General features: G+C 40.7%; 1 protein-coding gene across 4 annotated transcripts in view; it reads right to left on the reverse strand.

Moving 5' to 3' along the window:
* Positions 1-26,302, reverse strand: part of TBXAS1 (thromboxane A synthase 1) — a 244,239-nt gene that overhangs the window by 213,465 nt on the left and 4,472 nt on the right. For all 4 annotated transcript variants that reach the window (XM_072334889.1, XM_072334898.1, XM_072334905.1 and 1 more), the window contains exon 2: positions 17,847-18,043. In XM_072334889.1, the coding sequence (XP_072190990.1) occupies positions 17,847-17,944 (98 nt within the window). In that variant the 5' untranslated portion in view covers positions 17,945-18,043. The remainder of the gene's footprint in view (positions 1-17,846; positions 18,044-26,302) is intronic.

Genomic DNA, 26,302 nt, shown 5'->3' on the forward strand with positions numbered 1-26,302 from the left:
GTACTGAGTGTTGGCTCGCTGCCTCACCTGGGAGGATTTTCACTCCCTTCATCCCAGAGCTTCTTCAAGGGGGGTATCTCACAGCCTGTGCAGACTTCTCACCAGTTATCCCAACAGACAGCAAAACCAGGGCTCTGAGCAACAGATAAGGTTGGGCAGGTGGGCGATATTCATTGTTACCATTAGACACCAGAGTAACTGAAGTAAATGTCATGAAAAGTTGCCCTAACGCCTACATGCATACTAACATGCAATCTCCAGTAAGCAGCTGTGTTTTCACATAGTTAGATCAAAGAGGCTGCAGAACAAGAAGGTCATGGTTTGGTTACGGTGTCTAAACAACTAAATCAGTGGGTACCACTGGGCCTGTCACTTGATCTCATTACCCTGACCTCACCAGCTCTGGAACTTAGCGACCTTCCCAAACCAGTATTTCAGAAATGACTGAATTCTTTGAGTATGCAAAGATTCTCTCAGACTTGGCCAAATAATTATATCAAAAGTCCAGGAAAGAGGAAAACTTGTCCATCTTTCCACTTAGCATGCATTTCCCAACTACCACAGGATACAGAACACACCCAGGGGATGGATACAATGATATTCCTTTGCAAATTGCAACGGTATTTTTCCATTAAAACATTTTGTGCACTTAAAACTTAGCAGGATTTTACTTTGCTTTTTGTTGGTTTTCTTGGTTTTCTTTGTTGGTTGGTTTTGTTTTGTTTTTAACTATATTATGATTGTGGCCTTTGTTACCTTTTTCAGTTCCAAGTTCCAGGGCTGCATGCAAGGAGAACTTCAAAAGGCAAATAGGAAGCTTTGCTCTACAGGCTTTTTATTTTTCTTGTCATTTTTACCCCTGTAAACAGAAAGCCCAACTCCTTGGCTGTCAGCACTGAATCATGCACAATCGTGTTTCCTTTTGCCAACATCCATCATAACATTATGTATGCAAAGAGGAAGAAGCTGAACTCATTTCATGGCCAACATACTGACACTTCTTTGTTTTCTGCGCACCTGACACCTGTTTGTCTGGTTCCAGTTCACCAAAAAGCCTACGCTGGCCACGTGAATTAAACTGATTTGAGCTTCAATCTTCAAGCTTTTCAGTTTGTTTGGTTTATTTTATTTTATTTTATTTTTATTTTATTTTATTTTATTGATAGAAAATGACCTACTTTTAAGAACCTGGCTAAGGCTTCTTTCTTAAAGTTTTATTAGTTCTGCTTTGCAAGAATAAATCTGGAAACAAAATCTTGGGGCTTTACCATGAATCCCTAATTACTTGGATTCTTCTGAAAGCATCGGTTTTAAAGCTACACGATTGCACAAAGAAGCAAAGTTTGGGCACGGGTAAAAGGCTCCAACTAAAACTTATTTCCAGTCTTGTGACTGCTAGGTAGAAATGAAAACAATCTTAAAGTCCCAAAATCTACAAGCAAGTAAAGGCTTATTTATGGCTTAAATAGAGAAACTGAAAGTTTCTCCCCCGCTCCCAAGCTGACTGCACATTTTGGAGTTTGAATAATAAATTTAGGTATTCAAAAATTCGGCAATTCTGCATTCTGCCCATGGCAGTGAACACAAATGTCAGAGGCTTTCCAAGGCTTGCAGGGAAGCTAATACCCACCGCCTGCAGACCTGTGCCATCAGCTGCCATCCCTCGCCAAGCAGCAGGACTTTAAAAGCAAGCTCTTATGCCAATGGAAAGTCTCCTGTTCTCCAAGGGACACATTTTCTGTCAGAACTGCACCTCTGTTTCTAGCACTGACACAGAGAACAGTAGGGATGATGGTTATTTAGGAGATTTGGCTGCTACTGGAGAATTCTGTGGAGGAGCAGCGACTCTTCTACTGCGAAATAAGCTTCCCAAGCCTACCTACAGTGTTGGGATATACAAGCTCTGAAGTTGATTGAATGCTGGTAATCCTGCTGGGACTGACACAGAGACTTGTCTTCTCCAAGTTAACGTGTTATAAAGTGAATTTATTCTCCTCTGTATTTCAGAGCTCACACTTCAATTTAGGGCAACTCCAAGGAGCTCAGTGGTACTGCTCTTGCTTTACAGCGAGGTAATAAAGATCATAATCAAGCCTTCTATGCGCCAAACATATTTCTTAGTTGGTTTTGTTAGGAAAGGTATGCATGTAAGATAGAGCATTGTGTGTAAAGATTATTTCTCCTGATGTGGCCATCTGTGACTTTAACTCAGGCCTTTGAGTGCCCTTACAGACTAAACAAGGACAGCAAAATGTCATTCTCAAATGAAAACTAATTTAAAGCATCCAGTTAACTTGTATTTGGCAGCTACAGGAATGCTGGTTGCACGCTTGCTTTTAAGACAGTGAGGTTAATGGCCCTCAAAAACCAACTCCTAACAATGCTGTGGTGACATACCATAAATAGCGAGGGCTGGATGATTCTTTTTAATTCTTTTTGGTAGTCATCAATAAGGGAAATGGAAGCTTCACGAATTTTTCTCTTCCTCCTCATGCATGTGCATGCAAGTGTCATTCATTTTCTACTGAAGCAAAACCAGAGCTGTACTCTCATTCACCCATGGCACTGCTGAACTATTCTACCCAGGAATCCTTCACGCAAATATCTTGTGGTTAAAAAATAAATGTTTGCACATCTAAGCTTATGAACTCAGAATTGGTCTGTAAATAATCTATAGAAGTCTGAGGTAAAGAAAATGTACTTAGATGTGAACAGTATGACTAAACTAGCGGAAAAAAACATGCTGTTCATGTAAGCATTCCTTGTAAAACTAAAGGGAAAAAAAAAACAAAAAACACAAAAATAAAAACAAGTGGACAAACAAGTTTTTGTTAGAAACTTGTCTGGTAATGGGCACATTTGAAAGAATTGGTATTCTAACTCTTCTAAGGCCAAATTTCAAGTTTCAATTCACTCAGCCAAGACTTCAACTGATATTCTAAACCACAACTGGGTTTACACTGTACTCTGAAACACTGTCAAGCTTAAATGTATCATAAATTCAGGAGCTGAAGAAACAACCAGGCAAGGACAGGAGCAGTAGGGACTTGGATGAGGACAATCCCAATTTGTTGTTCTCCAAAGAGATTAGCTCATTGCTGAAGAAAGAGCCCTAATTACTGACTAATTTGATTCCTTTAGGTTTTCGACACAACGTCCCCCATCTCTAAAAGATTTGTAAATATGTATATATTTATATATATTTATATATATATAGTTTTAAATGAAAGATGGCCACAGAATAAATGTAACGGATATGTAGCTGATAACAAGAAGGGAATTGCTGCTTCCAGTTATTTCTGAGGACCACTAAGGATGCATTTGATCTTCATCTAAACAGGAGCCAATGTTTTGTTTGAATATATACTGTACGTACAATGCACATATTTGATATAATGTATATAGCTCATTTTTAAAGCACTGCTAGACTGTGAGATCACACCCTGCTGTTTTGAAGAAGCTTCTGAAAAGAATTAATTATACCAGTTACTACCTACTTTCCCTAATAAAGCACGGCAAACACTATCTGTCAATCGGCTGGAACACAGTGGCCAGCAAATACCCCAGGGAAGGTAACTGGCCCCAGGATCTGTGGCTTGGTTGACCACTAGGCAAGTGCTTTGGGCATGCTGTGGAGCTGGGAGGAAGGCAGACAGGCATGATCAGATTTGGCAAGATTATGTCAAAAGAAATATCACATAAACGTGATTGCACAGATCCCATCACTTATGATCTCCATCAATTTAACATCAGCCTGAGCATTCAGAGTCCGACCATCCCTGTGCAGATCCTAAGCTGAACAAACAGGCAAGGCCCACTGAGAACTGGTCCACCGGCTCTTAACAGTGCTTAAGTAGCCTGAAGCCATGTGAGTGAGGTGCTTCCCCTAGATGGAAATAATACAGTCTAGACACTACTTTGGGTGCTGCCTGGATCAGCAAGCCATGCAGGCACTGTGTTCTTCCATACGGGAGGAAAAAGCCACCCCAGCTGAAAGCTCTCTTCCATGGATTGATGCTCATTGCCTTCTCTCTGCAAACTGAAGTACTGAGCTCTGTGCTTTAACTGTTTAAACAAATTCCTGCTCCATCAAGGACTTTTAGCTCTCCCAAGTAAGTAGTGACCCCAAAGTTCCTCCAGTTCAACAGTTTGAATGGCTTGTACAAAATAAAGAGAAATAATGCAACTTCATCTAACGTTTAGAACTCGGTTACATTTTAGCTCAGTTCCTGGCAGAAACTCCTAGAGCCCAAGGGTCAAGAGAGGGGCTGGGGGAAGTTGTCATTGAGCAATTTGTCTCCCACAGACTTTTTAATATCCAGACCCCAGCAATTCAGCAATACTCAGAAGCTCCGATCTAGATTCACTGTGACAGGACTCAGCGATGTGCTTTTGTCAATAAGTACACACACATCAAGCTTACTTGCTTTACTTAAAGTACAAATCATAAAGAGTTGTAAGTGACAAATTCCCTGGTATTGAACTTCCACGGCTGCCAAGCAGCATGCTGCAGAACAGAACAAGGAGGGCTATAATTTTCTTTTCTTTGTTTTGCTATTTGACCTTCAGTATTTCAGTTCGTCCTTGGATCAGTCTGGAGCTAAATATAGTCCTTTCAGCATTATTTATATGTTTAACCCAAAGCTACCGGCATGTGTCAAGGGACGATCGTAACAGTGTTCCAAATTATTTTAACGGCTTATTTCAAATTGGAAGAAGTGGTTTTTGAGAAACCATTGTCAGTTAATTATGATTCCACAAACTCCTACCAATTCTCTTGTGTTTTGTAACAATTTGCACACAGCCTAGAAGACAAAGCTTCCCACTTGCTCCGAGAAAGCTCTTGAAACTGCCCGGCCTTTGAAAACGTTGACTGATCTTTAAATGAACACACTGATGATGATTTTGGCCACCAGCTACCTACAGAGGTGGTGTAATTTATAAAATAAAATAAAATAAAATAAAATAAAATAAAATAAAATAAAATAAAATAAAATAAAATAAAATAAAATAAAATAAAATAAAATTAAAATAAAATTAAAATAAAACAAAATAGATGGGTCAGCTGCATCCTTGGGGATCAACAGGCACAGGGCAGAAACACCCCTCTGCACACTGTATCTCTGCGACCGTTTGGCATGGGAGCACAAATCCACCACAATCATTAATGTCTGACTAGATACAGTAATTCCTTCTGAATCAGGCAATCTATTTTTCAGTTTAAAGGTTTTTCCAAGCAAAGAAAGACAAAACAGACACTGTAATGATCCCCCCTTAAAACCTGAGAAGGGATCTTCTCAGCCCCAGTTGGGTGGTACGTATGCCAGCTCCAGAGCTACCCAGAATACCAGGAGTTTGGTGGGTGGACAGATAGATGGGCACACATACGTGCACGCAATTTCTATCATGCAAGAGCAGTTTCGCCTGTATCATCACAATTCTGCAAACAGCATCAATTTTCTTTTATTTACATAACCAGTGTGAGCAGCTTCAGAGAAAGATTTATGGTACAGCTTAGGTTTCTGTGTGGGTTGCTCTTTTACTGTATCAATATTATGTTCAGCAACATTTTTTAGACAGAAAAAGATCAGCGTCAAGGATGAGAGGTGAAAGACTTCTAACTTTTCTCAGGTAGGAAAGGAAAAAAATTAAAACCAACGTTTTATCACTGGCCTAAACAATGCAAGTCAATTTCAGCCTAAGAGTTTAAAGGTTTTAAGCTGGTAAACCAGCTTATAGGGCTTATTTAAGAGTTCATAATTTCTTGGGTAATAAATGTGACAAGTTTTCCATGCGAACTTTACCAAAACATTTTTAAATTTTACAGTCAGCTTTATAACATGACACAAAGTAATGTCACCCACAAAAATAACCAGTCGGTTGCTACCAACACTTGGGAGAAGAGTTCTTTCTTAACTACCCTCATTTAAAGCCAAATTTTTGGAAGAAATGAGCACTTAAAACACTTTGTTTCTTCAGAGAAACAGAGTCAGCTACATCACAACACTTTTATCTCCTCAAAGCTCGGAGTTCAAACGTGATAGATAATACAGGTCTATGCTCTTGGACATAAACAAATCACCTTGGGAAACTTATTCACAAGTCTAAAACTTAAAAAATATATTAATTTGCACTTGGCAGTCAGTGGGATTCCTACTGACCTTTTCTTGCTGCTCCCTAACATCCCACAAATCCCACAATCCCACAAATTAGAGGGAGTTTTAGACCCTGTTTTAATGACACAGTTCAGGCAACAAATAAATACCTTATCAAAATTGTTTCAGTCACCATCCGAAAGTGTTGATCAAGTAAAAAGAAGCTCTGTTAACCCCCGTTTGTTAATGTAGAAAGGTGAACTTTGAACTGGACCAGGTATAGTCCATTGTCTCCCAGTAGCATAGCAGAAACAGTGTCAGTTATCCATCTTGTGCTCCAATTAATTCAATAAGAACTGTCTTAGCAGCCTTATCCGAACTCAGATCAGCTCTGTCTTGGAGACTGACCCAGTGCTGACAAACATAAGAATGTGGCATGTGTACCCAAATGACAGATACTGGAGTTGGGAACACAGGCTGCAGTTTTGCAAAAATACAGAACATATCAACCACAGAATGAAGATATACAAGACTAAACCAAGGCGATGTCATAAAATACGTTCAAGGTCAGTAGTGAGCATCCCTGTTGTAAAAGTTCTATTGGTTTTAACCAACATTATTTTCTTGGCTGCCAGAAGTCATTTGGCAAGAGATGGAATAAGGGGTTTGCTTTAAGGACTTGGTGCAGTCTACCGAGGGATCAGCTCAGTTCTGTTCTACTTCTTTTCTCTGAAGCTTTTTGTTCCTAGTCACTTGATACCTATTTGTATACATAAATACACATGTATACATTATATCTCTATACATACATAGATACATTGAGTCTGTTTACATAAAAGCTTTTGGGATGAGAAGCTACAGTGCTTTACATTAGTGCTAAAGCACATTTAATTAGGAAACCAGAGGAGGCGTTGCCAAATTTTACTGCCTCCTCCACCTCCACCTCTGCTAGCTCTAAGTTCCTCCAACTCTCAGAGGCCACTGATTATTTATAGCAAAAAACCAGCCCATTAACCTAGCAATTCTCAAACTGTTATCACCTTTCCCTTCCCCTACAAGGACAGATACTACTCCCCCAGGCTCCAATTTGAGAACATCTGGCTTAGCCACTCTCTCCCTGGGCATGTGGGAGGAGATGAGCAGCAAGATGCTGCTGAGATAGGAGACACCTCTAGCTGCCCCTCTGTCAGGTCCTGACCTGCAACTATTCCCAACCATGTGAGATTTCACCATGCACTCTCTCTGCCAGCTCCTCATTCTCATCAAAGTACTCTCTGCTCTGTCTCATGCCTCAACTCCCTCTGTGGCTCTGAGGATCTCACTTCCTCCTTACTGTGTCATTTGGCCATTCACAAATTACCTGTTTGCCAAACAAAAGGCAGCAAAGCAAGAAGTGCCATCAACCACAGGCTTTCAATAGGCTGGAGTGGACATTTCTCATGCCTTCTGCCAGGTTCATTCCTGTAGCAGGCTTGTGCCCAGACACAAACCACTGCATCAGTAAACTGGAGCCCCTCAGCAGCACAGACATATGCAAGGCAGCAAGCTCAAAATAAGCTGTACCATCATCTCCTCATGTTTGTAATGCACTCAGACTTCTTTCTCATGCTGCCATGAACAATAGTCTAAACCCATTCCGAGTGAAGACACAGCCACAGTGACTGCAGAGCTCCTTCATCATATCCCCTTGCATTGCTGAGCTATATGCTATTAAACAAACATCTCACCTCTATGAGTAATCTTATTATTACAGGATTGTAAAAGAATTTTATTTTATTTTTTAAATGATGGAGCTGCCACTGTCTGGAGGCAACCTGTGTTTTGCACACACAAAGGCACACGCGTATTTCATATGGTGCAGTGCAAGCTGCACAGAATAGAAAGCAGCTGGAAGAAAATGGCTATAGAGAAATGGTTCTCTTGGGCATCATCTGTTGATTTGTTTTGTTTATAGAAGGAATGAGATTTTTATCTCTGCTCAAAATATAAAATGCTTCCACAGCACTGAGCTCACTGCTTGGCTACGCTCTCACTCAGGAACGTAAATAAAAAAGGGGGAAGGAAGGAAAAAAGACTTTACTGCACAAAAGCCCTGAAAATGTCAAAAATGAAGTAGAAAACTGTCCATCAGTGATACAGTCCAGGCTTGGAAGAGGAACTGAGTCACTAGCTGTCATGGAAATGAAGTCCTCCTTATAGTGCTTGTTAATTGCTTGCTTCCACTAAAGCTGAGGATACAAGTGACAAAGTACTTAATTCCCAGGTCTCAAATTGTAGCCTGCACCCTGGATAGATGAACATCCTTATGCTGTAAATATACCAGATCTTATGAGATTCATGGCCTATGAAGACACAGATTCTTACAGTCTTTTCACCACTGTGTGCCCAGAGAAGTATTTCAGCCTCCCTCTATAAAATGGCTTTGGGGAGGCCCCATTCCTCTGGGACTGGTGGCCAAGATCTGGTCAACTCTTCCTTTCAACAACAGGGCTCTGTGTCCTAGGACAACAACAGACAGCTGGCTTTCCACACCACTTGATACCATTTCCATTCTTATTAAACAAAAGTCATATCTCAAGAAAGACAAAAAGTTGTGGAAACACTGAATAATTAACTACTGTTAATAGCTTTAAACTACTGAAAATCTAACCTATCTAACTATGGTGTGTGGAAAGAAATATGTGAGAAATTACTTAAAGTTTAAATACTCTTTCGGTAGATAAAGTTAAAAATACAGTTCTGAGCTCCAAAATGTTCAAGGTTTGTTGTCAAAGCAAGAAAGTTATCTTCACACTGCCTGATCTTGACTCTTAAGAGGAGATGAGAGCAGGCCAGATGCATATCTAGAAATGAAGGCTTCTGAACACCACTCCCGAGCAGCCCTGCTTTGCTATCTATAGGCTGGATCTGAAGCCCTTCTGAAAAAACCAAAGATGTTTGTTCTCCTTAAAGTTGAATTCTCTCTTCAACCAAGACTGACTGCTTAATTCTTCAACCAAGAATCCCACACTGAGATACTGCAATACCTTGGAGACATGAAACAATCCCGAATGTTGGTGATTTACTTATTTAAATCTATCCTGATACAGATGCTCAGCTTCTCATTTTTCCTTCCATGAAGCCTACACTGAGGTCTCTCTCAGAGGGATTGCTGAATCTCAACTCAAGATGAATATTTCAGAAAATCTTAAAATTTAGGTTTGTTAGAAGTCTCTGGAGGGGACGAATCACTGATGTTTTAAGAGTTGGAAGAAGGCCCTTGCAGTCCTGGCCGCCATTTCCCCTCTGTGTCCCTCATACTAGTGCATAACCTTCCTCTTTAGTTCAGTTCCTTTAGCTGCTCCTTCCTCTTCCCAGAGTAACTATATTTCAACCTTTTCCCACATTTCAAACCACATGCCTCCATGACCTCTCCATCTTGTTACAGCTCCACAAAGAGGGTGTTTGCATAAAAGCTCTTTTGAGTTTTTCAATGAGAAACCACAGACATACATGCACAGATTACATCAGATTTGTTGCTACTGAACAATGTCAAAGAATACTTTGAGTTACAGGTTCAAAACTGCCAATAGTTCCCATCCAAAAACATTCATACCACAGGAGCTTGTGATCATACTGTTACCGATTGCCCACCTCCTCTGAAGTCCACTGCCTTATCATCCTTCCTATACCTTTCCACTCCCAACAAGTATCACAAGGATTCTATTAGCTAAAAGGAACCAGTCTTTCTAAGGAAGTAGACTTTGTCAACACAAACATGCAGCCACTGTCCCATGCCCTCCTAATCCCAACACATATCTCAGTTCAGCTCCTTACTCCAGCCTCAGCTTTCCAAAACGCGCTCGGCCTCAACCTGTAACAATCTCCTTCCACTTCACCTGGAGTCATATCCTTCTGTTCCCACCCCCTCGTTCCCATCCTCCAGCTATGGATAGGCAGCTAGCTTCTTTTCCTTTACAAAGAACAAGCACCAAACCAACATAATTGTTTTTGCTCTTTTCCCTATTTATTGCTTCCTTAGTAAACTGCTCCTCACAACCCCACAGGTTTCTGCAGAGCCACTGATGAAGCTGGTAAGAGAAGAAACTACCAAAGAAATGGATATGGACAACCTCCGTTATGTTAGATGGCCCCTATGTGAAAATTCTCAGATCCCTGTCGACTTGCATGGTTGCTTCAGCCAAAGAAAATGTATGTAAAATAAACAAGTAGAGTTTAAAAGAAATTGTCAACAGTTTATTCAATAGCCCATGAGAAAAGAATAAGATAGACACTGACCATCATTTTCTCAAACTCACTCACTATTTCTGTGAAAGTGAAATAAATGCATTTCCAGGTTCAAATCAAAAAATGCTTCCACCTCTTTCTGCTGGTTATCAGCAGTTGGCACACAGTGAGCTCATGGAACAGTAAACTTTGTTTTCGACAAAGAATAAAAGCAAAGAACAAACCTAGAGAGATAACAGATAGGGAAAATATCTGAAGGATTCAGGTATGTCAAGGGGAACTGATAAAAGACAATGTATCAATAATATGTCAATATTATATTTCAAAATAGCTTTCAGACAGCTTCATTAAATATTGCACCAAACTTCCCTATGGCAAGACGAGGAATTCAAAAGCTTTAGTTACTGGTGAGCCAGCAATGAGGACAAAACACACCCAAAACTGATGAAAGTTGATGGACAAGCAAAATGAAATGAAGAAGAATGCAGGCAGCTTTCTTTTAATGAAGGAAGTAGTGTTTAAGGAGGCAAGCAGAGGGGGAATGCAGATTTACTTTTCCGCACTCTGAGGAAGCTCTACCTGTCAAAGCCACCCACTGATTTAACCTTCCATTTAAGTAGGAACACAGCCAGGCTTGCAGAAAACTTGGCTCTCTATCTGAAAGATGTGGAGTGACAGGTCTGCGCCCCCTGGAACACAAGAGGATGCAGAATTGGTTCCCCCAGTGCAGGTCTGCCAAGAGGTGTGCCGATATGCTTCCTTGGGGCTCAGGGAGAGCAGAGCTCAATGTCATTTCATGCACCAAGGACAGCATGTTAAACACCTCATATTCCTCATGCAGTCAGTAGATGGAGGCAGGAGCTCCCAAAAGTTAGTTCACAGCACCCAAAACTAGACAGCGAGGTGCCTGCATATTGCCAAAATAAACAAATCAACCTGCCCCAAGGCAAAGAGCAGATCAGAAGCTAAACCCAACGTCATAGTTCAGGAGGACTAAAGGATTCACAGAGAGAGAGAGGATTCCTGGTACAGAGGCCAGAGTAACTCCCCTCTCCTGCCTGTACAACCAAACACAACCCAGAGTCCATTCCAGTCTTGAGGGAAGGGAAAGCAGAAACAAGACTGCTTAAGGGCTGAGGCTAACTCCTGACACCAGCAGCACTTGTGCACATTAGCCAGCTTCACAGCATGCATGGGTTACAGTCCGTGGATGTCAGAGCTGCAAGCAATGCCAGAAGACTGGCAAATATGCTTGTTTCAAGAAAGGAAGCTAACTTACTCTTGTAGGTCTACCTTAGCCTACAATTAACACTATAATCTCCATGCACTAAGATCCAGTTGTGCTTGAAGGATGGGGAATAAAAATGTTTAGGAAGAACACAGACTATGAGAAACGAGTAGGCTGGAGATTGAATCCATTACAGAGTTTTTGGGGGTAATGCACTTCTAAAAAAGAAAAACAAAAACCTACAACCAACAAGCACTCAAGGGCCTTCAAATAAACACTGCAATGGACACACAATCTCTGAATTTTAAAAAACTTAAACAGAAGAGGGCTCTTGATCTTGCAATGAAGGGCAAGCAAATAAAACCAAAGTTGCCTAGCAGTAGAGGCTGAGCTCCATTTATCAGGGTAACGGAGGTATTATAGCTTAGCCCCTGAGGGAACCCCAAAGAATGAAGCTGAAGCTGCAAATGCAGTGATAGAAAACTGTTCTACATCTCTCTCCAAAAAAAGAAAAAAAGGTGAACTCTGTTTACTCAAAAGAAGCATAATCAGGGAATCGGGGCAGTGAGTGAACTTCATTCTGGATGATCAAATCTACCTTGTTTTCAGAGGAAGAAAGCATTTAGTCATTTGTGGTATGGCACTTCTCCAAACTGTAATTCAGCAGCTTACCCTGCTCCTTCTCAGACTCACCTAGAGATGCTTGATTTAGCTGAAAGGGGAGTCCATACACTGCACAGCTGTGGGATCAAATTATGTTTGACGCGTTAGTGGGAATTCCAGATTTGCTTGATGTAAAGCTGCATGACAAAGACCATTTGGAATCTGTAAGCTTGTTCTGTCATCAACGGCAGTTTGTTCATGTTTCCTGTTGAGTCAGATCCTTCTAGCTTCCATAATGGGCCATTTGAATAAAGGGGAGCAGAATGACTTCCACTGACATAATGGCCATTTTAGGAAAAAATAGCTGGGATTAACAGAACACTAAAAAAAAAGAAAAGAAACAACTAAACAACTTCCCTGCTTTCTGCTCCTGTGATCCTGATACAAGAATAAACTGAGAAACTACCATGTTGTAACACGGAAAGACCCTGCTCCTCCTCAGGCTCACCTAGAGATGCTCGATTTAGCTGAAAGAGAAGGAACCACAGCCTTATAGCCTAAACCTGAAATCAGCCATCGCTGTGGGAGGGATGTGCAAGATGAAAAAGAGTTCAGCAGGCAGAGCTCAGTGAAAGTGCAACCAGAGCCCAGCTGCAGCCAGGAGCACCAGCCCTGGAGCACTCCCCATCTGTGCAGCCATGCTCCCTGCCAGCAGGTGAAAAGCTTGCTTAAACTTCTGAGGATTGGGATGCCTCTCTGATCCCCTCAGCTCAATAAACCTGACAAGAGAGCAGAGCAATACATCATTAGGGACGGATGCTGAGGCTCCATACTCTCAGCCTTGGGTTTCTAGATACAGAGGACCTTACAGCATTGTGTCTTTGATGGCTGTAGTGAGAGCTGAAATAGCTTAGGCATACACGTCCACAACTGGTGCTTCTTTCAGAAAGGATCTGATATGGGATCTTCCAAGAAGCTTTATCTGCATGTATTAGAGACAATAACCTGCACACCCTATACCTGCACTCAGGTCATAAGCATAGAACTCCAGCGATCAAGCATCTTTTCAAATACTGAAATGTTCAAGATAAAATTGTGCGACATCTTGTTCTAGGTGGCATCTTGTTGAAAGAAAAAAAGTTAAGTATTTCATCTCAGTTTTGCATTGCTCAAGCCCCAATAGCAATGTTTGCAAAATCAGAGCAAGGTTGGGACAGACATACATAAGCTTTCTCTTTCATACTGCTTCCCAAAACCACAGATGTGAAAAAATGCCAAAAAAGTGATAGTATTGTAGATTGTAATCACCAGTATCAAAATACCACTATCCTGAAATTAACTTATAAAGAGGTCTACCATAGACATCTACTGATGAACTCTAACACACTGTCCCCCATTTATAAGCAACCCCTGCATCTAAATGCATGCAAACATCTGAGCATAAGGACAAGAATGAAAAATAAATAATGAAAAATACTGGACTTCATTTGTGTTCATCAGAGATAGCAAATATTTTGTGTCGGGACTGATTCGTTATGCAATGCATGGACATTGCCTCAATCCAGGGAAACCCAAATCTCTCATTCTGGCTACATATTTCTGTAACATAAGTGATCATAACACTGAATTAAAGTAAAAATGACATCTTTATGAACAATTTAGCTTTTCAGAAACAGACAAGGACATTACCAGTATATATAATGCTATGCTTGAAAGCGTATAATTAAACACGGATCTCACAAACACAAACAAACACCTCCCATCCAACCTCCACGCTTTTGATAAAAAAAACCAAACAAACCAGGTTTGTTTAGACAAGGGGTTGATCATCTGGTTTGAACACAGGTATCTGAATGCTGTGACAGCTTCTTCATAATGCTAAGTTTATGGTACATTAAACTTTAAAGCAAAATAAACTCCTGCTTTCATTTTATCAAATATCTTCCCAGGCAGCAAAAAAGAGACAAAGCGATGTTTGCAGCTACAGCCAAGCACGGGATACCCTGCTCAGCAGATGTTTGAAATGAAAATGAACAATATGTTGTAAAGATACACTTTTCAGTCGAGAATATCACTGGGATTTGTAAATGTTAACCTCATTCCTCCCTTAAGTGTTTGTTTTTATTTCATGCCTGGAAAAGAACCCTGAGTTTCACAGAGATTAAGCAAACAGAGACAGCAGCCCCTGGAACTGAGAAAGAAAGCGCTCTTAGAAGAAACTGCTCTGATAATCGGCTTGGCTAGGAGAAATCACAGAGGGTGGAAGCGACACAGACATGAGACTTTTGATTTTTTTTAAGGAGTGCTTAGTGTTGTATCTCTGATATTACCAGGCTTTATGTACTTGCCATATACTGCTTTTTTTTTGTTGTTGTTGTTTGTTTTATTGTCACTAATGCAGTATTTTCACTGTCCATCACAATAATAAGGAGGTAGCAACAGCCATTGAAGAATCCATGGTATGAGGTCTACGGGAAAAGACTTGGACCTACCGATAGCAATTAGTGAAGATGGGGAAGGAACAGACAACACATTATCAACATCATCCTCATATTACATTACTGAAAACGTAAGAGAAATCAGGTGTGTTATTAGATGGTGTTTAACACAGAATGAATGGTGTTCTTGATTGTATTGTAAGAGGCAGCCTAAACAATGACCAAGTCATCCAAATTTCCTCTTCAGACCTGTATCTTCTCCAGAAGTTTATTTTTCCCACAACCAACCCCAATTCTCTCCCCACTTCATAAGACCTCACCTTATCCAGAAAGGTGAAGAAATTGGTCTTATCACAATTTAGCAAGATATCACCTGTCAGCTGAACTGTGATAAATCACAGTCTGCCTTATAACACACACACTAACAGCTAGAGAGGCTTAGCTGATGGGCAGCAACTCAAGGGCATCATTTAAACCTCCAAGTAACGCCATTCACAAAATTCTTGCTAAGGAAATAGGTCAATAACACAGCAGTTGCCATCACCATGTTACAATTCTAGCATACATTAGGTCTACTGTCTCTTTACCTACAACTGCCTTCTGTTTAGCCTGTAAGCCTTTTAAAGCAAAAGAAAAGTGGACAAACTGTCTAGCCTTTGTATTCACAGAACAGCTGACATTCTACAACCCTGATCAAACAGAAGCTACCAGCATCCCAAAATTTACAACAGCATATATTCATGCTTCCTTTCTATTATGACTGCCATCCTGAAAAGTTACAAGTTACAATGCTGGCAGAATAAAAAACCTTCCCCCCCCCCAGAAAAGAGGTATTCAGAAGTTGTTAAAATATGAGTGTAAGGCTTACAATGGAAACATCAAAGGAACTTCAGTAGTTATTACTTTATTGATACTCCCATCACAGGTTAAATTGATTCTTTCTAACTCCTAGAAGAACCAGACAACTCTGCATGCAACATGGCTGTAATAAAAAAAGATTCTCTAGAACTAGGGACCTGCATTTTACTCACAATCTTTTGTGTACTCTTTAAGTAATTCCTTGAATCCAAAGTTTCAACCGTGAAGAAAGAAGGCTGTGAGCATAAGTTGTTTTATACTTGTTCACTTAAATGGAGCTTTGATATGAAAATGAATAAATAAATAAATAATAAAAATAAACTGTTACATGAATAGATTGACAAGCCTGAAAAACAAGAACCATTCATGTAGATGTGCTCCAAGTTCTAAACTTATGTGTTCACTCACTGCATTTTACTGAAATAAATGGATCCACATAGCTTAGTCAACTAAGCAAGCTTACCAACAGCCCATGTACATTGCCCTACTTGTTTTAACTGCAGGTTTAAGAAACAACACCAACTCCCCCTTGAAAGAGTGACCTAAAAGCAGCTGTACTTAATAAACTAACCTAAAATCAACTCGCATCTGTAGATCAATAGGATCAGTGACAGGTTAGGGCATAAAACACTTCTCCTCATAAAACTCCAGTTTTCTTTACACAGCGCCTTCACAGAGTTCATCTTCAGCCAGGAAAAGAGAAACAAGGAATGGTGTATCTCTACAGTAAGGCAATTTCCCACCTCACCCCTACACTGGCCGTTTTTGCAGCTTACATGACAGTTGAATGTTTGCTGCTAGGTGCCTGGTACAAGCTTGCCTTTAGTCTGCCTTTAGATCCAAGTTTATTTATAGAATCACTGAGCTGGAAAGGACCCTTAAAGGCCATCTGGTCCAACTCCCTTGCAGTGAGCAGGGACACCCACAGTTAGATCAGGTTCTGCAGATTCCCCTCCAGCCTGACCTTGCATGGATGTTTGCAAGGACAGGGCATCCATCACCTCTACCAGGGCAATCTGTTTCATTTATGTTGAGACAGAGTTCAGCACAGAGCTTCCATGCCTTCCTTTCTACAAGAGGGCCTTCCTCATAAAAGCCTTTCCTAAAATGAACCACAAAGCAAGGCTCTGGAGAAGCATGCATCAGAACACAGTACATTTGTACAGAGCGTTTCCGTGCCTTCACAGCCCTCAGCACACCTTGACACTTACAGCATGGAAGTAGGATGCTCTTCTAGCCATCTCACAGACTGCCAGAGCTCACTAGACCTCATGCTGCATTTCTGAACCATGGATCTCACTCTGGCCTCTCTTCCGCTACTTTGAGCTTATGGAGCGTCATGGGTCAGCAGCCAAACAGCATGGATTTACCAGAATATCTAGCGTTGCCATTCTTTTTCCAAGTAAAATTAACAGGCAATGGGACCTGGACCTGTGTGATGATTTGAGCAAATCTTATAAAGAAAACTGGCTTGCTCACCTATCTGATATGGCAATGCACACCAACGAGGGAATTGATTTGGCTCTTCTCAGTCTCTCTAGACTCTCCCTTGATATGGAAGCAGAACAAAGCTTGACACGATTAAAGAAACAAGAAACACGTGTGGAAGTGATCCATCCTTTACACTCCTACAACTGTGCTGAACTCATGATGTCATCACTGTTCTTTTCTAGATTAGTTTTGGATTTTCTTCTGAAGTTCTTCTCTTACTGTTCATGAAATTACTTCTTGAACCCACACAGAAATGAGAAAAGACATTACTGACTAACAAGCAGGGCTGGAGGGGCTCTGGTGAAGAGAGTCAGAAAAGCATTCCCAGATCAGCTACTTTAATGTCCAAAACAGATTATCTGGACAGCGTTGTGGTAGGTACTTTTTTGCCCTTCATCTCAGCACAGTTCATTGTTGTGCCTACTGCACTTAATATTAGAGTTGCTGTTATTCTGGTGGGTGTCCACTACTCAGCATGGAAAGAACAAGAAAAGAAATTCAAGCAACAGTTAAACCATGAAACTTGGCAAAGGTCAAGTGTGCAGCACAGTACAAAAAAGAGTCCAGAAAGACCCTGTGGCAAGAACTCAGTTTCTCTGTGACCAGCATCAGTGCTCCTGCAGCCTACAGAAATTAGTAAGAAACCAACAGCAGTTAAGTCCTCAAGTTTTATGACAATTTCAGTGAGCATTTGTTGGTTAAGCACCCAAAAGAAAGTATTGCAAGAACAGAACTCTCTAAAAAGCAACATGAGTTTCATAAGCATGTATTTCAACCTCTACATCCAAACCAGCATGCCCTTTGCACCCTTTCCAGCCAGCTATCTTCCAGTTTCACCTTAAAAATAGGAAGTCTCTGTAGATGCTGGGAGAATTTCAGCAGACCCCTATTGCAATTACCACTTACCAGTACAGAAGAACCATGAGTATCACCAGTAAAGCCAGGGTGACTGTTGTACTGTTCACTTCTGCGGAGGCAAACACCAGGAGATCTGCAAGCTCCATTTTCCTCCACCACAGTGCCAGCCTTCAGTGGTACAAGATTGCACACAAGGGAAAGTCTCCTCAAGAGCTGATAAACCTCCCACGCTATTTGAATGACATCTGCAACAAAAACAGGAACCAAGAGGGCAAAAATACATCAAGTCAAGTATGAACTGCAAACCTTTCCTGTTCTTATCGACTGCACACTCAGAGAGAGAACTTTTAGGTTTACTAAATGGTAGGATGTAGCAATTCCCCCTCCCCTTTTGCTGACTGTCATGTCAGTAAATATTTACATATCAACTGCTTAAGACATCAGTGCGGTCAAATGGGTTTCTAGACAACAAGTGTGGGAGACAGGGTAAAATGTGGGAAAAAGGAGGGGAAGGAAAGCCTGACCCTGGTACAGATCATGGAGGAAGAATATATGACCACCCATTGTCTGTGTCTTAGCATGCAAACAGTGGTGTTCTGTGAAGTAAGAAAACCAGAGCATTTCTGCAACAGAAAACTTCATTGGCACTCATCACCAAACTGGTTACACTTTAGACACAGTAGAGTTGAAATTGCCGCAGCTAAAAGGAGGAATTAGGGAAAACTCTTCTAATGTGACCACGAGAAGACATATATAGAAAGAGAAACTAATGAGTAGAAAAATACAACTGTAGCACCACAGTAAGTTAGAGTCACTCACACCAGTCATTGAATAGGTAGCACTGTTAGGTTGGATCATCTCAGGTCCACAGGTACCATGGCATATTTCCCTGGCTCCATGCAGTGCCTCCTCTAGAGGTACCATTCACCACAGCATTAGTATGTAGCCAGAGAATCTCTGGTATTGAGGTTAACATTAATAGAGGCACGTGCTCCTATATGTTTCTGCACCATGGCACAGTCAAGTTGTCACACAACCTGAACACAGTCTGACTGCAGTTCAGGAAATGGGTTGCCCCAGCACGTGAATTCCTCAGCTCTCTTCCACAGTTTCCTCTCTGCAAACCTCAATCCTATTTCAAAAATCTGATCTGGTATAACAAGAAAGGTCAACCAGAAAGTAAGCCCTGAAGCATGTCTATGCGAGGAGACCATTAACACACAAAGTTGCTAAACACCAGTATCAAAAAAATATTGCAGATTACAACATGAGCAGCTGCAACTTGCAGGTAAACACTTGCCCATGATAATATTCCCAGAAACTATGCGGTATCATTTGTAACTTACGAAACTATAAATACACATAAGTGTACAGCAGCCTTCCCATAATGTATTGAAAGTTAAGGGAACTAAAACTAACCAAAAAACTCCGTGAGAAAGAGGCAGTCTGCAACGTCTGATTCCCATAACACACCGGATGAAGAGTGGTTTCTTCTCATACAACCCCAAGATAATAGCTTAGATTTAATGCGCGAGGCTCCTCCAATATTACTGTATTACATTTCCTGCTCTTATCAGAGAAGTTAATAATATAGGTATCAAAAAAGTAAAGTCTCTAACACAATGGAGTTTAATTTTAAGAAGATTTGGCTCTACTCTAACTGAATCACTGCTATTTTGGTTCTCTGTGCTTCACAACTGCATTAATTCCCTTCCAGCCTCAGATCCTTGCAGAATAAGTAAAAGGTGTTAACCAGCTCATTGGCTCCACGGGATACAACGGTAGATCACAGAAAACCTTTCTTATTGTATTAACATTGCTATTGCTATTCAGGGTCAATAACAGTTCTGCTAGCTTGCAGCTGCCAAGTTCCCTAAGAACAATTGCAACAAAAGGCAAGACCAGTGATTCAAGGAATTAGTCAGTGGGCAGAAGCTGATCCTACTTGAAGAAAATAATTAAAGCAAAACAAAACAAAAATCAAATATCAATATGCATTACATTCTTTATAAAAGCAAAGAAAACCTATCGCAAATGTAGAAAGTAAAAAAAACAATATTCCTGTTTCACTGTGCATTGATTTTCTTGGCTTTTTAATTGAAGGTCAAAAGGTGCAAAAGAACATGGTGAAGTGGGCAACAGTGGTGGGAAGTGGAAGGTTGGGCTAGGTGATCTTATAAGCCTTTCCCAACCTTTATGATTCTATGATTTATCTGCAAGTGGAGAATTGATAACCTTCCTATTCAAGACAGTGGCAGTTCTATTAAGTTCAGCAAACACAGAGTACAGATCTTGCTTATTTTTTAAAAGTACACTGAAGCCTTTTCCCAGCCACACTGGGAGGTAGTTGGGATGAACAGTTCTTAAACATGCACATTATAATAGAAAATAGGCTCTCACATCAGCATCCAATTTGGAAGAGAACACATAATCAAGCTCCCAACAACAACAACCCTAATTTTCTGCTGTTGATGTTGGAGTTTTATTTTTTGCTTTGGTTTTTAATCCTCAGCACCTGTTTCTTACTAGAGGATTTTAACTTGGCACCTCCAGCCATTGAGAAGGGCAGCAGGAACCATTATTTCCAAAACTCACCTGTCCCAGAGTTTAGTACTTCGGCTTCATGAAGAGTCAGAGAAATCCATCATACTTTGAGGGGCAGGGGAAAGGAATATGGAGGGATACAGACAGCAACAAAAAACAAAATATTCATCAGTCCTGCTTTCAGCATCCTTGCTTTGCTAACAGGCCATTTACACAAGAAAAAACATTCCTATTAACTAATTAATAGTAGATATATTTACCACCAACCTCTCATTGTTTGTGTGGAGATACGTTGCTCAGGCTGGTTATGAGGATATTTAAAAACTACAGAGACAGATACCAAGTCCTCACTAACCATTTGACGAAGGATGGCAGAGAAAAGCTGAAGCAGAGAGGCCTTTTCCTTTTCATTTCTTATGAGTCAGCAGCACTAACTGCATTTGCCTCCACAAGGGTTCTCCCAAGACAACATCTACCAAAGTTCACAGTTCCTTGATGAGGCACCATCCGAGCTCTTTTCTCCTGAGGCAATGAAAATCCACCAATCTCCACCTCATCCAACACAAACTTACACTCAGAATACCCATCTCACCCCTCCTCCCTCAACACTGACACTGCTGCAGACCTGGAGGACCCAGCAAAAGGCAGACCTACAAGACAGAAGCAGGACTGAACTTTAGCATATATGCATGTTTGCAGCAGGAAATATTAAAAAGGGAAGTGTGTAACTACATTCAGAGTATAAGCAGTTGAAATGCTCCTCAACTAAAAGAGAAAAAAAGGCTATCCGGGTTTTCCAGGAAATGTTCATTCATTAAATTCCTGTCTGCTCTAATTCCAAGAATATCATTTCTTTTTTTGTTAATGCTCCTCCAAAACAATGTGTTTCAACTTCAGAATTAATACAGGTGCGGCAGTGAGCCTCAGCAATGCCAGACATAAACAAGTATCTCTCAGACAGGAAATACAGAGCTTATTAAAAAAGCAGGGTTAAAGACATTCTCAGTAGACCTAAATCACATTAAGGATTTTGACCAGTCTTCAAAGCATACTGAATGGAAAATGTACTCTCATGTATTTTGGAGGCTAATGACTAACCTGTCTGACTAACCAAGAACTCTTGCTAATGACCAAATTCAACTTCCCTCATGCTATGCTTCCTCATACATTTTAAGGTCTATAATAATCTAATTAAGGCCGAGCCATATCAACTTCACCATAGATGAAGGAAGTCTAGACAGGTGTTAAGTTTTAATTTTAAAGCATTTCCTCTCTATAGAAATTTGTAGCACAGTCTTTAGATCAAGGAAATTGTGTTATACAGACAGCTTAGCCACAAATTACTGCAAATGAAATACCACAGAACAGCTTAAAAACATGAGATTAATCGGAGACTAGTTTACATGTAAGCTTTAACAAAGCCATGTACAAAATTGTGTACATATAGAACATTAACTTAAACACAAAAACCTTTCCATAGCAAAAATGAGTTATTAACATCTTTAAGGTAGGTCAACCAAGAAGATCAAAGGCACTGTTCTCAGAGGTGGGCTTTTTTCAGGTTGTGTTTTAGTTGTTTTTTTTTTCCCATTTAATAGATACATTTAAAACAACTTTAATAACCAAAATCCTGGGAACATTGATGTCTTAAAGCAGAGGGATTTACAGCTGTTATGACTCCATTATTACTATCCCTGTATAAGGAGATTGGTCAAGCAGATTAATCAGGTGGTCTTAACCCCCTGCACAATCAGCTGTAGCAAACTACTCCAAAGACAGACCACTGAGGCATCAGAGTCCAGATCAAAAGATCCTGCTCTGCATTCCAAACAGACAAGGAGCACTGAAAGGACACTGTGGACTCGTGGAATATTCTTGAACCACCTTGAATAAAATCACTCCAATGAACTGGATCTCCAAAAGGCATACACTGCAACAGTGAAACCACATTGAGGAAGCTGCTTTCACAACACTTCCTACTTAATTTGTTTCCCTAAGTCAGAATGTGGCTTTATTTACATAACTGCTTCTCAGAGGAGAGGTTCCTACCCTAAAATTCCAGGAAGGCTGAAATACTATGCAAACTTGAGCTTCACCTACAGAATTTATCTTAGATGACTAAAAGTTTTGGTACTTCAAACTCAGTCAATATCAGAGGGGCTAAAAAACCTCATTATGCTAACCAAATGTAGTGCCACTGTACTAAGTCCCCTCTAAAGCAACAAGCTGTGAGATATCCTACTTATTTCAAAGAACTCCACTTAGAAATAGCACAGATTTTGTGGTCAAAAGGAACATCAGTTTCTTCCTCTTGCTGTGAGAGCTCAGAATGAGTTTCTAAAATAAAGTTACCTTTGCTAATAGTGACATTAAGGTCTTGCAGCCCCAGTGAAATTCCAGAGAAAGCAGAAATTAATGCAACATCTGCTGCCCAAGGCCAGGCATTTCTAAGCAAACGGGCATTATTAAATAATCAGTAACTTGTTTATATTTCTATAGCTTGCTTTAGAAACATTGATTGATTCAAGTGACCCTATAATTTCATTGTGCTATAAAGTTGACTGGAGATAAGTAAGGATTTATGTTCACGAATCAATAGTTCTACCTTGATAGCAAAAGCCAAAGAACCCTGCTTAGACAAGCCTTGTAGTAGCACAAAGCAATGTTAATGTTTGCCTTTGTAACAATATCATGATAAGAAACAGTAAGTTATAATTCTTTGTATGAAGTTCAAACTTTAGATGCCGAGAAAAAACATCTAACCTTCTCTGACTGAAAATCTACTTTAGATGGCAAACTCAAGGCTTGAATTTTCCAAGCTGAATCTGAGTGCTGAACCACAGACCAAAAGAGCTGCAAAAAAAACTTTACAGAAGCACCATGTTCTATAATTTAATTAACTAAATTGCTCTTATCAACTTCTCTTTCACTTACTAGCCCATGGAATCAACACCAGCACACACAAAGATCAGTCTTTTTCTGTGCTTTGCAAATGGAAAGATACAGAATGCAGGTTTTCTCCCATTAACAGAAAAATGTTGATAACATGTTCTGCAGCTACTACATTTCCCACCTTACCACTCCAGTTTGCAGTTCAATAATTTTATTATGGAATCCTTTCAGTAGGATACAGAGAAACTTCTGTAGAGAAAAACTTCACACAACCTCCTTAAAAAGAGGCACCAGCTTCAGAAACAATGAGCCTCAACTTTGTACTGCCCTGAGCAACAGCTCCTGAACTTCTAGCTGGACAAATCCTGACCATTGAGTCCTCTGGGTCATCTGAATGGAAAAAAAATAGATTAAAGAGACACAGACAGAAGGAACAACGTAAAGAACAGCAGTCAAGAAGAGGTAGAGCTGAGTACACTGTCCTAGAGTTGCTGTGAGTAGATAGGACAAACTGAACTCCCACGTTTGAACTTCATTTGGGTTCCTAGGAAGGTGGTGTAGGTGGGAGGTCTTCAGTGAAGCCAGGGAAATAAAGACCTATTAGTGCCCTCAGACAACCAACAGAATGGGTACTAAGGCCTGGAACCGGTGAAAAGATAATGACAGACACAAAGGAACAGGGAATGTGAAGGGGAAGATTTACTGAAACAGTGCATTTATCAATACCTTGTCAAAACTTGAAATAACAAAAAGGAGAAGGCACCAAAAGTCTCAGGAACTGATAAATTCAAATGAGGTAAAGAAACATTCTTCTGGCTGGGTCCCCTACTGTTGTTGATTTGTTTTTCTTTCAAATAGCATGTTGTTACAAAAGAAGCTCCACAGATATCACAGCATCGTAGACCGAGAGAATCATAGGGGTTGGAAGGGACCAATGAAGATCGTTGAGTACAACCTCCTACAAAAGGATGTTTCACAGAATCACAGAATTGTAGGGGTTGAAAGGGACCTCCAGAGATCATCGAGTCCGACCCCCTGCCAAAGCAGGCTCCCTACACCACGTCGCACAGGTAGGCGTCCAGGCGGGTCTTGAATATCTCCAGAGAAGGAGACTCCACCACCTCCTTTCCCAAGATAGGTTCCACAGAAAAGAGCCCGGATGGGTTTTGAATACCTCCAGAGATAGAGACTCAACAGCCACTCAGGGCAGCCTATTTCAGTGTTCTGTTCACATGAATGAGTGAACAGGGAATGTTCCCATGGATTATGATAGCCTTCAAACTGACTAGGAATGGTAAAATCAGGTCCCAGCTAGGAACTCCAGACAGTATAAGATCTGCCTGTATTTCTTACCTTTAACTGTTAAACATCAGAGTGACTGGATGCAATTAACACTCTGTGATTAATAAGAAAGCAAAAAAGAAAAAGAATGCACGATGAAGTAGGTAATACAAACATAAAGAACAGGATGGGCACTACAATTCAAGCATTACCACCATCTCGCCTCAGTATAGAAGGGAAGGTAAACTGGCAAGTAGAAAGCAAAAGAAGGGTGAGAATCAAGCAAGTCAGAGCAGTACTATTGCCATCATAATGATTTTCAAACTTTAGAAAGCCCAGAAGCTACTAGTTGATATCCTCATGTTGAAAGGAGATACTACTGCAAATAGACTCAACGTGGCAGTTCAAAGTAATCGCTAAGGGTGACCTCAGCTCTTCAGCAGTTCTCTACCAGCATCCATAGAGCCTCACTTTTAAGCCACAGCACAGGCCATCATGGGACAGGAGAAGATGAGTGAAGGGTTTGGTGATTCTGCTCAAGCTTCTGTTTGAGACAGGGAGGGGATGTTGGTGCCCTGTTGACTCTCTTGCCTTTGGAGATATTTACCATGTTCCCCAATGTAAATATTTCAAAATACCAATAACTGCAGGGTGAACAATCATGTCGGACACTTTCAGATGGCTGTAAGAGCACAAAATATAGGGTGCACTGAAACACAGAAAGTCATAATGGGAAGACCTGAGCATCTCTACACTGTGGGACAAACACAGAGGCAATACAAAGTACATTGAAAGCCTTATCTGAACACATGCCCCATCCAGGGGATATTCTCTACCTAAATTCACGCATCACATGATGAAAAATCCTTGTCAGATCATGCCCGGTATTCCCAAAGGCTTTCTTACCCACACAACAGAGCACAAGTAACTAACATGCAAACTGTAGCCTCTTACATGCTACGGAAGGGTGTATGAAACATGCTTATGGTTTTGCTCTAGTTCAGCCTAGTAGCCTCCCATTCAGCATTCTTTTTCCCTGCAGCCCTTTCTGCAGGCCCCTCATGCACTGATTCGCAAATCAGAATTCCCTTCAGCTCCCTCCCACTCCTTCTCAGCAGATAGGTTACAACATACACAGGCATGCATAATTGGTGAGGGGGCAAAAACAGAAAAAGTGAATAACAAACTTACACAACAACCAAAGCAACATTTCCACATCTGAGCTCTTACTGCTAATCTTGCCGTACTTGATCATTTTTTATTTTTTTTTATTTTTTCTAAAGTGCTACTTCTTCATTTGAACAATTGTGACAAATACAGGTTTCACTGCAGGCAAAGAGGGTCGAGACCTCACAGCAAGAAAAACAATGTTCCCAAGCTATGAAACTCAAAAGGATCATGGCCAAAATCCTAATTAAGCTATTTTAATTGCTCAATTTAAAAAATAAAAATAAAAAAGCACATTTTTCCTGCAGTCGCATGAATCTGAGAGTGAATTTGTGATTTCTGAATGCTTGAGGTTAGCAGTACTTCCAAAAGGGCACGAACGCAATAAGCTGACCTGTTAGCCACAGGAAGAGAGGTTAAGTGGAAGACTAAGTAAGGTGGAATGTGAGCTGAAACAGCAAGAACTTAGGCTCAACCAGATTTCAGCCCTGCCGATGCTCACGTTAACTTGCTCTCTCAGACTGATAGATAGATGAGATCCAAGCCTAACACAGTGAGTGCAGCCTTCTACCTCCTTCCTATCTTCTGCTGCCAACTGGCAGATGAGCCCAGCTCTAAAC

The sequence above is a fragment of the Excalfactoria chinensis genome, chromosome 1, assembly GCF_039878825.1.
Source record: "Excalfactoria chinensis isolate bCotChi1 chromosome 1, bCotChi1.hap2, whole genome shotgun sequence".
Classification (NCBI taxonomy): domain Eukaryota; kingdom Metazoa; phylum Chordata; class Aves; order Galliformes; family Phasianidae; genus Excalfactoria; species Excalfactoria chinensis.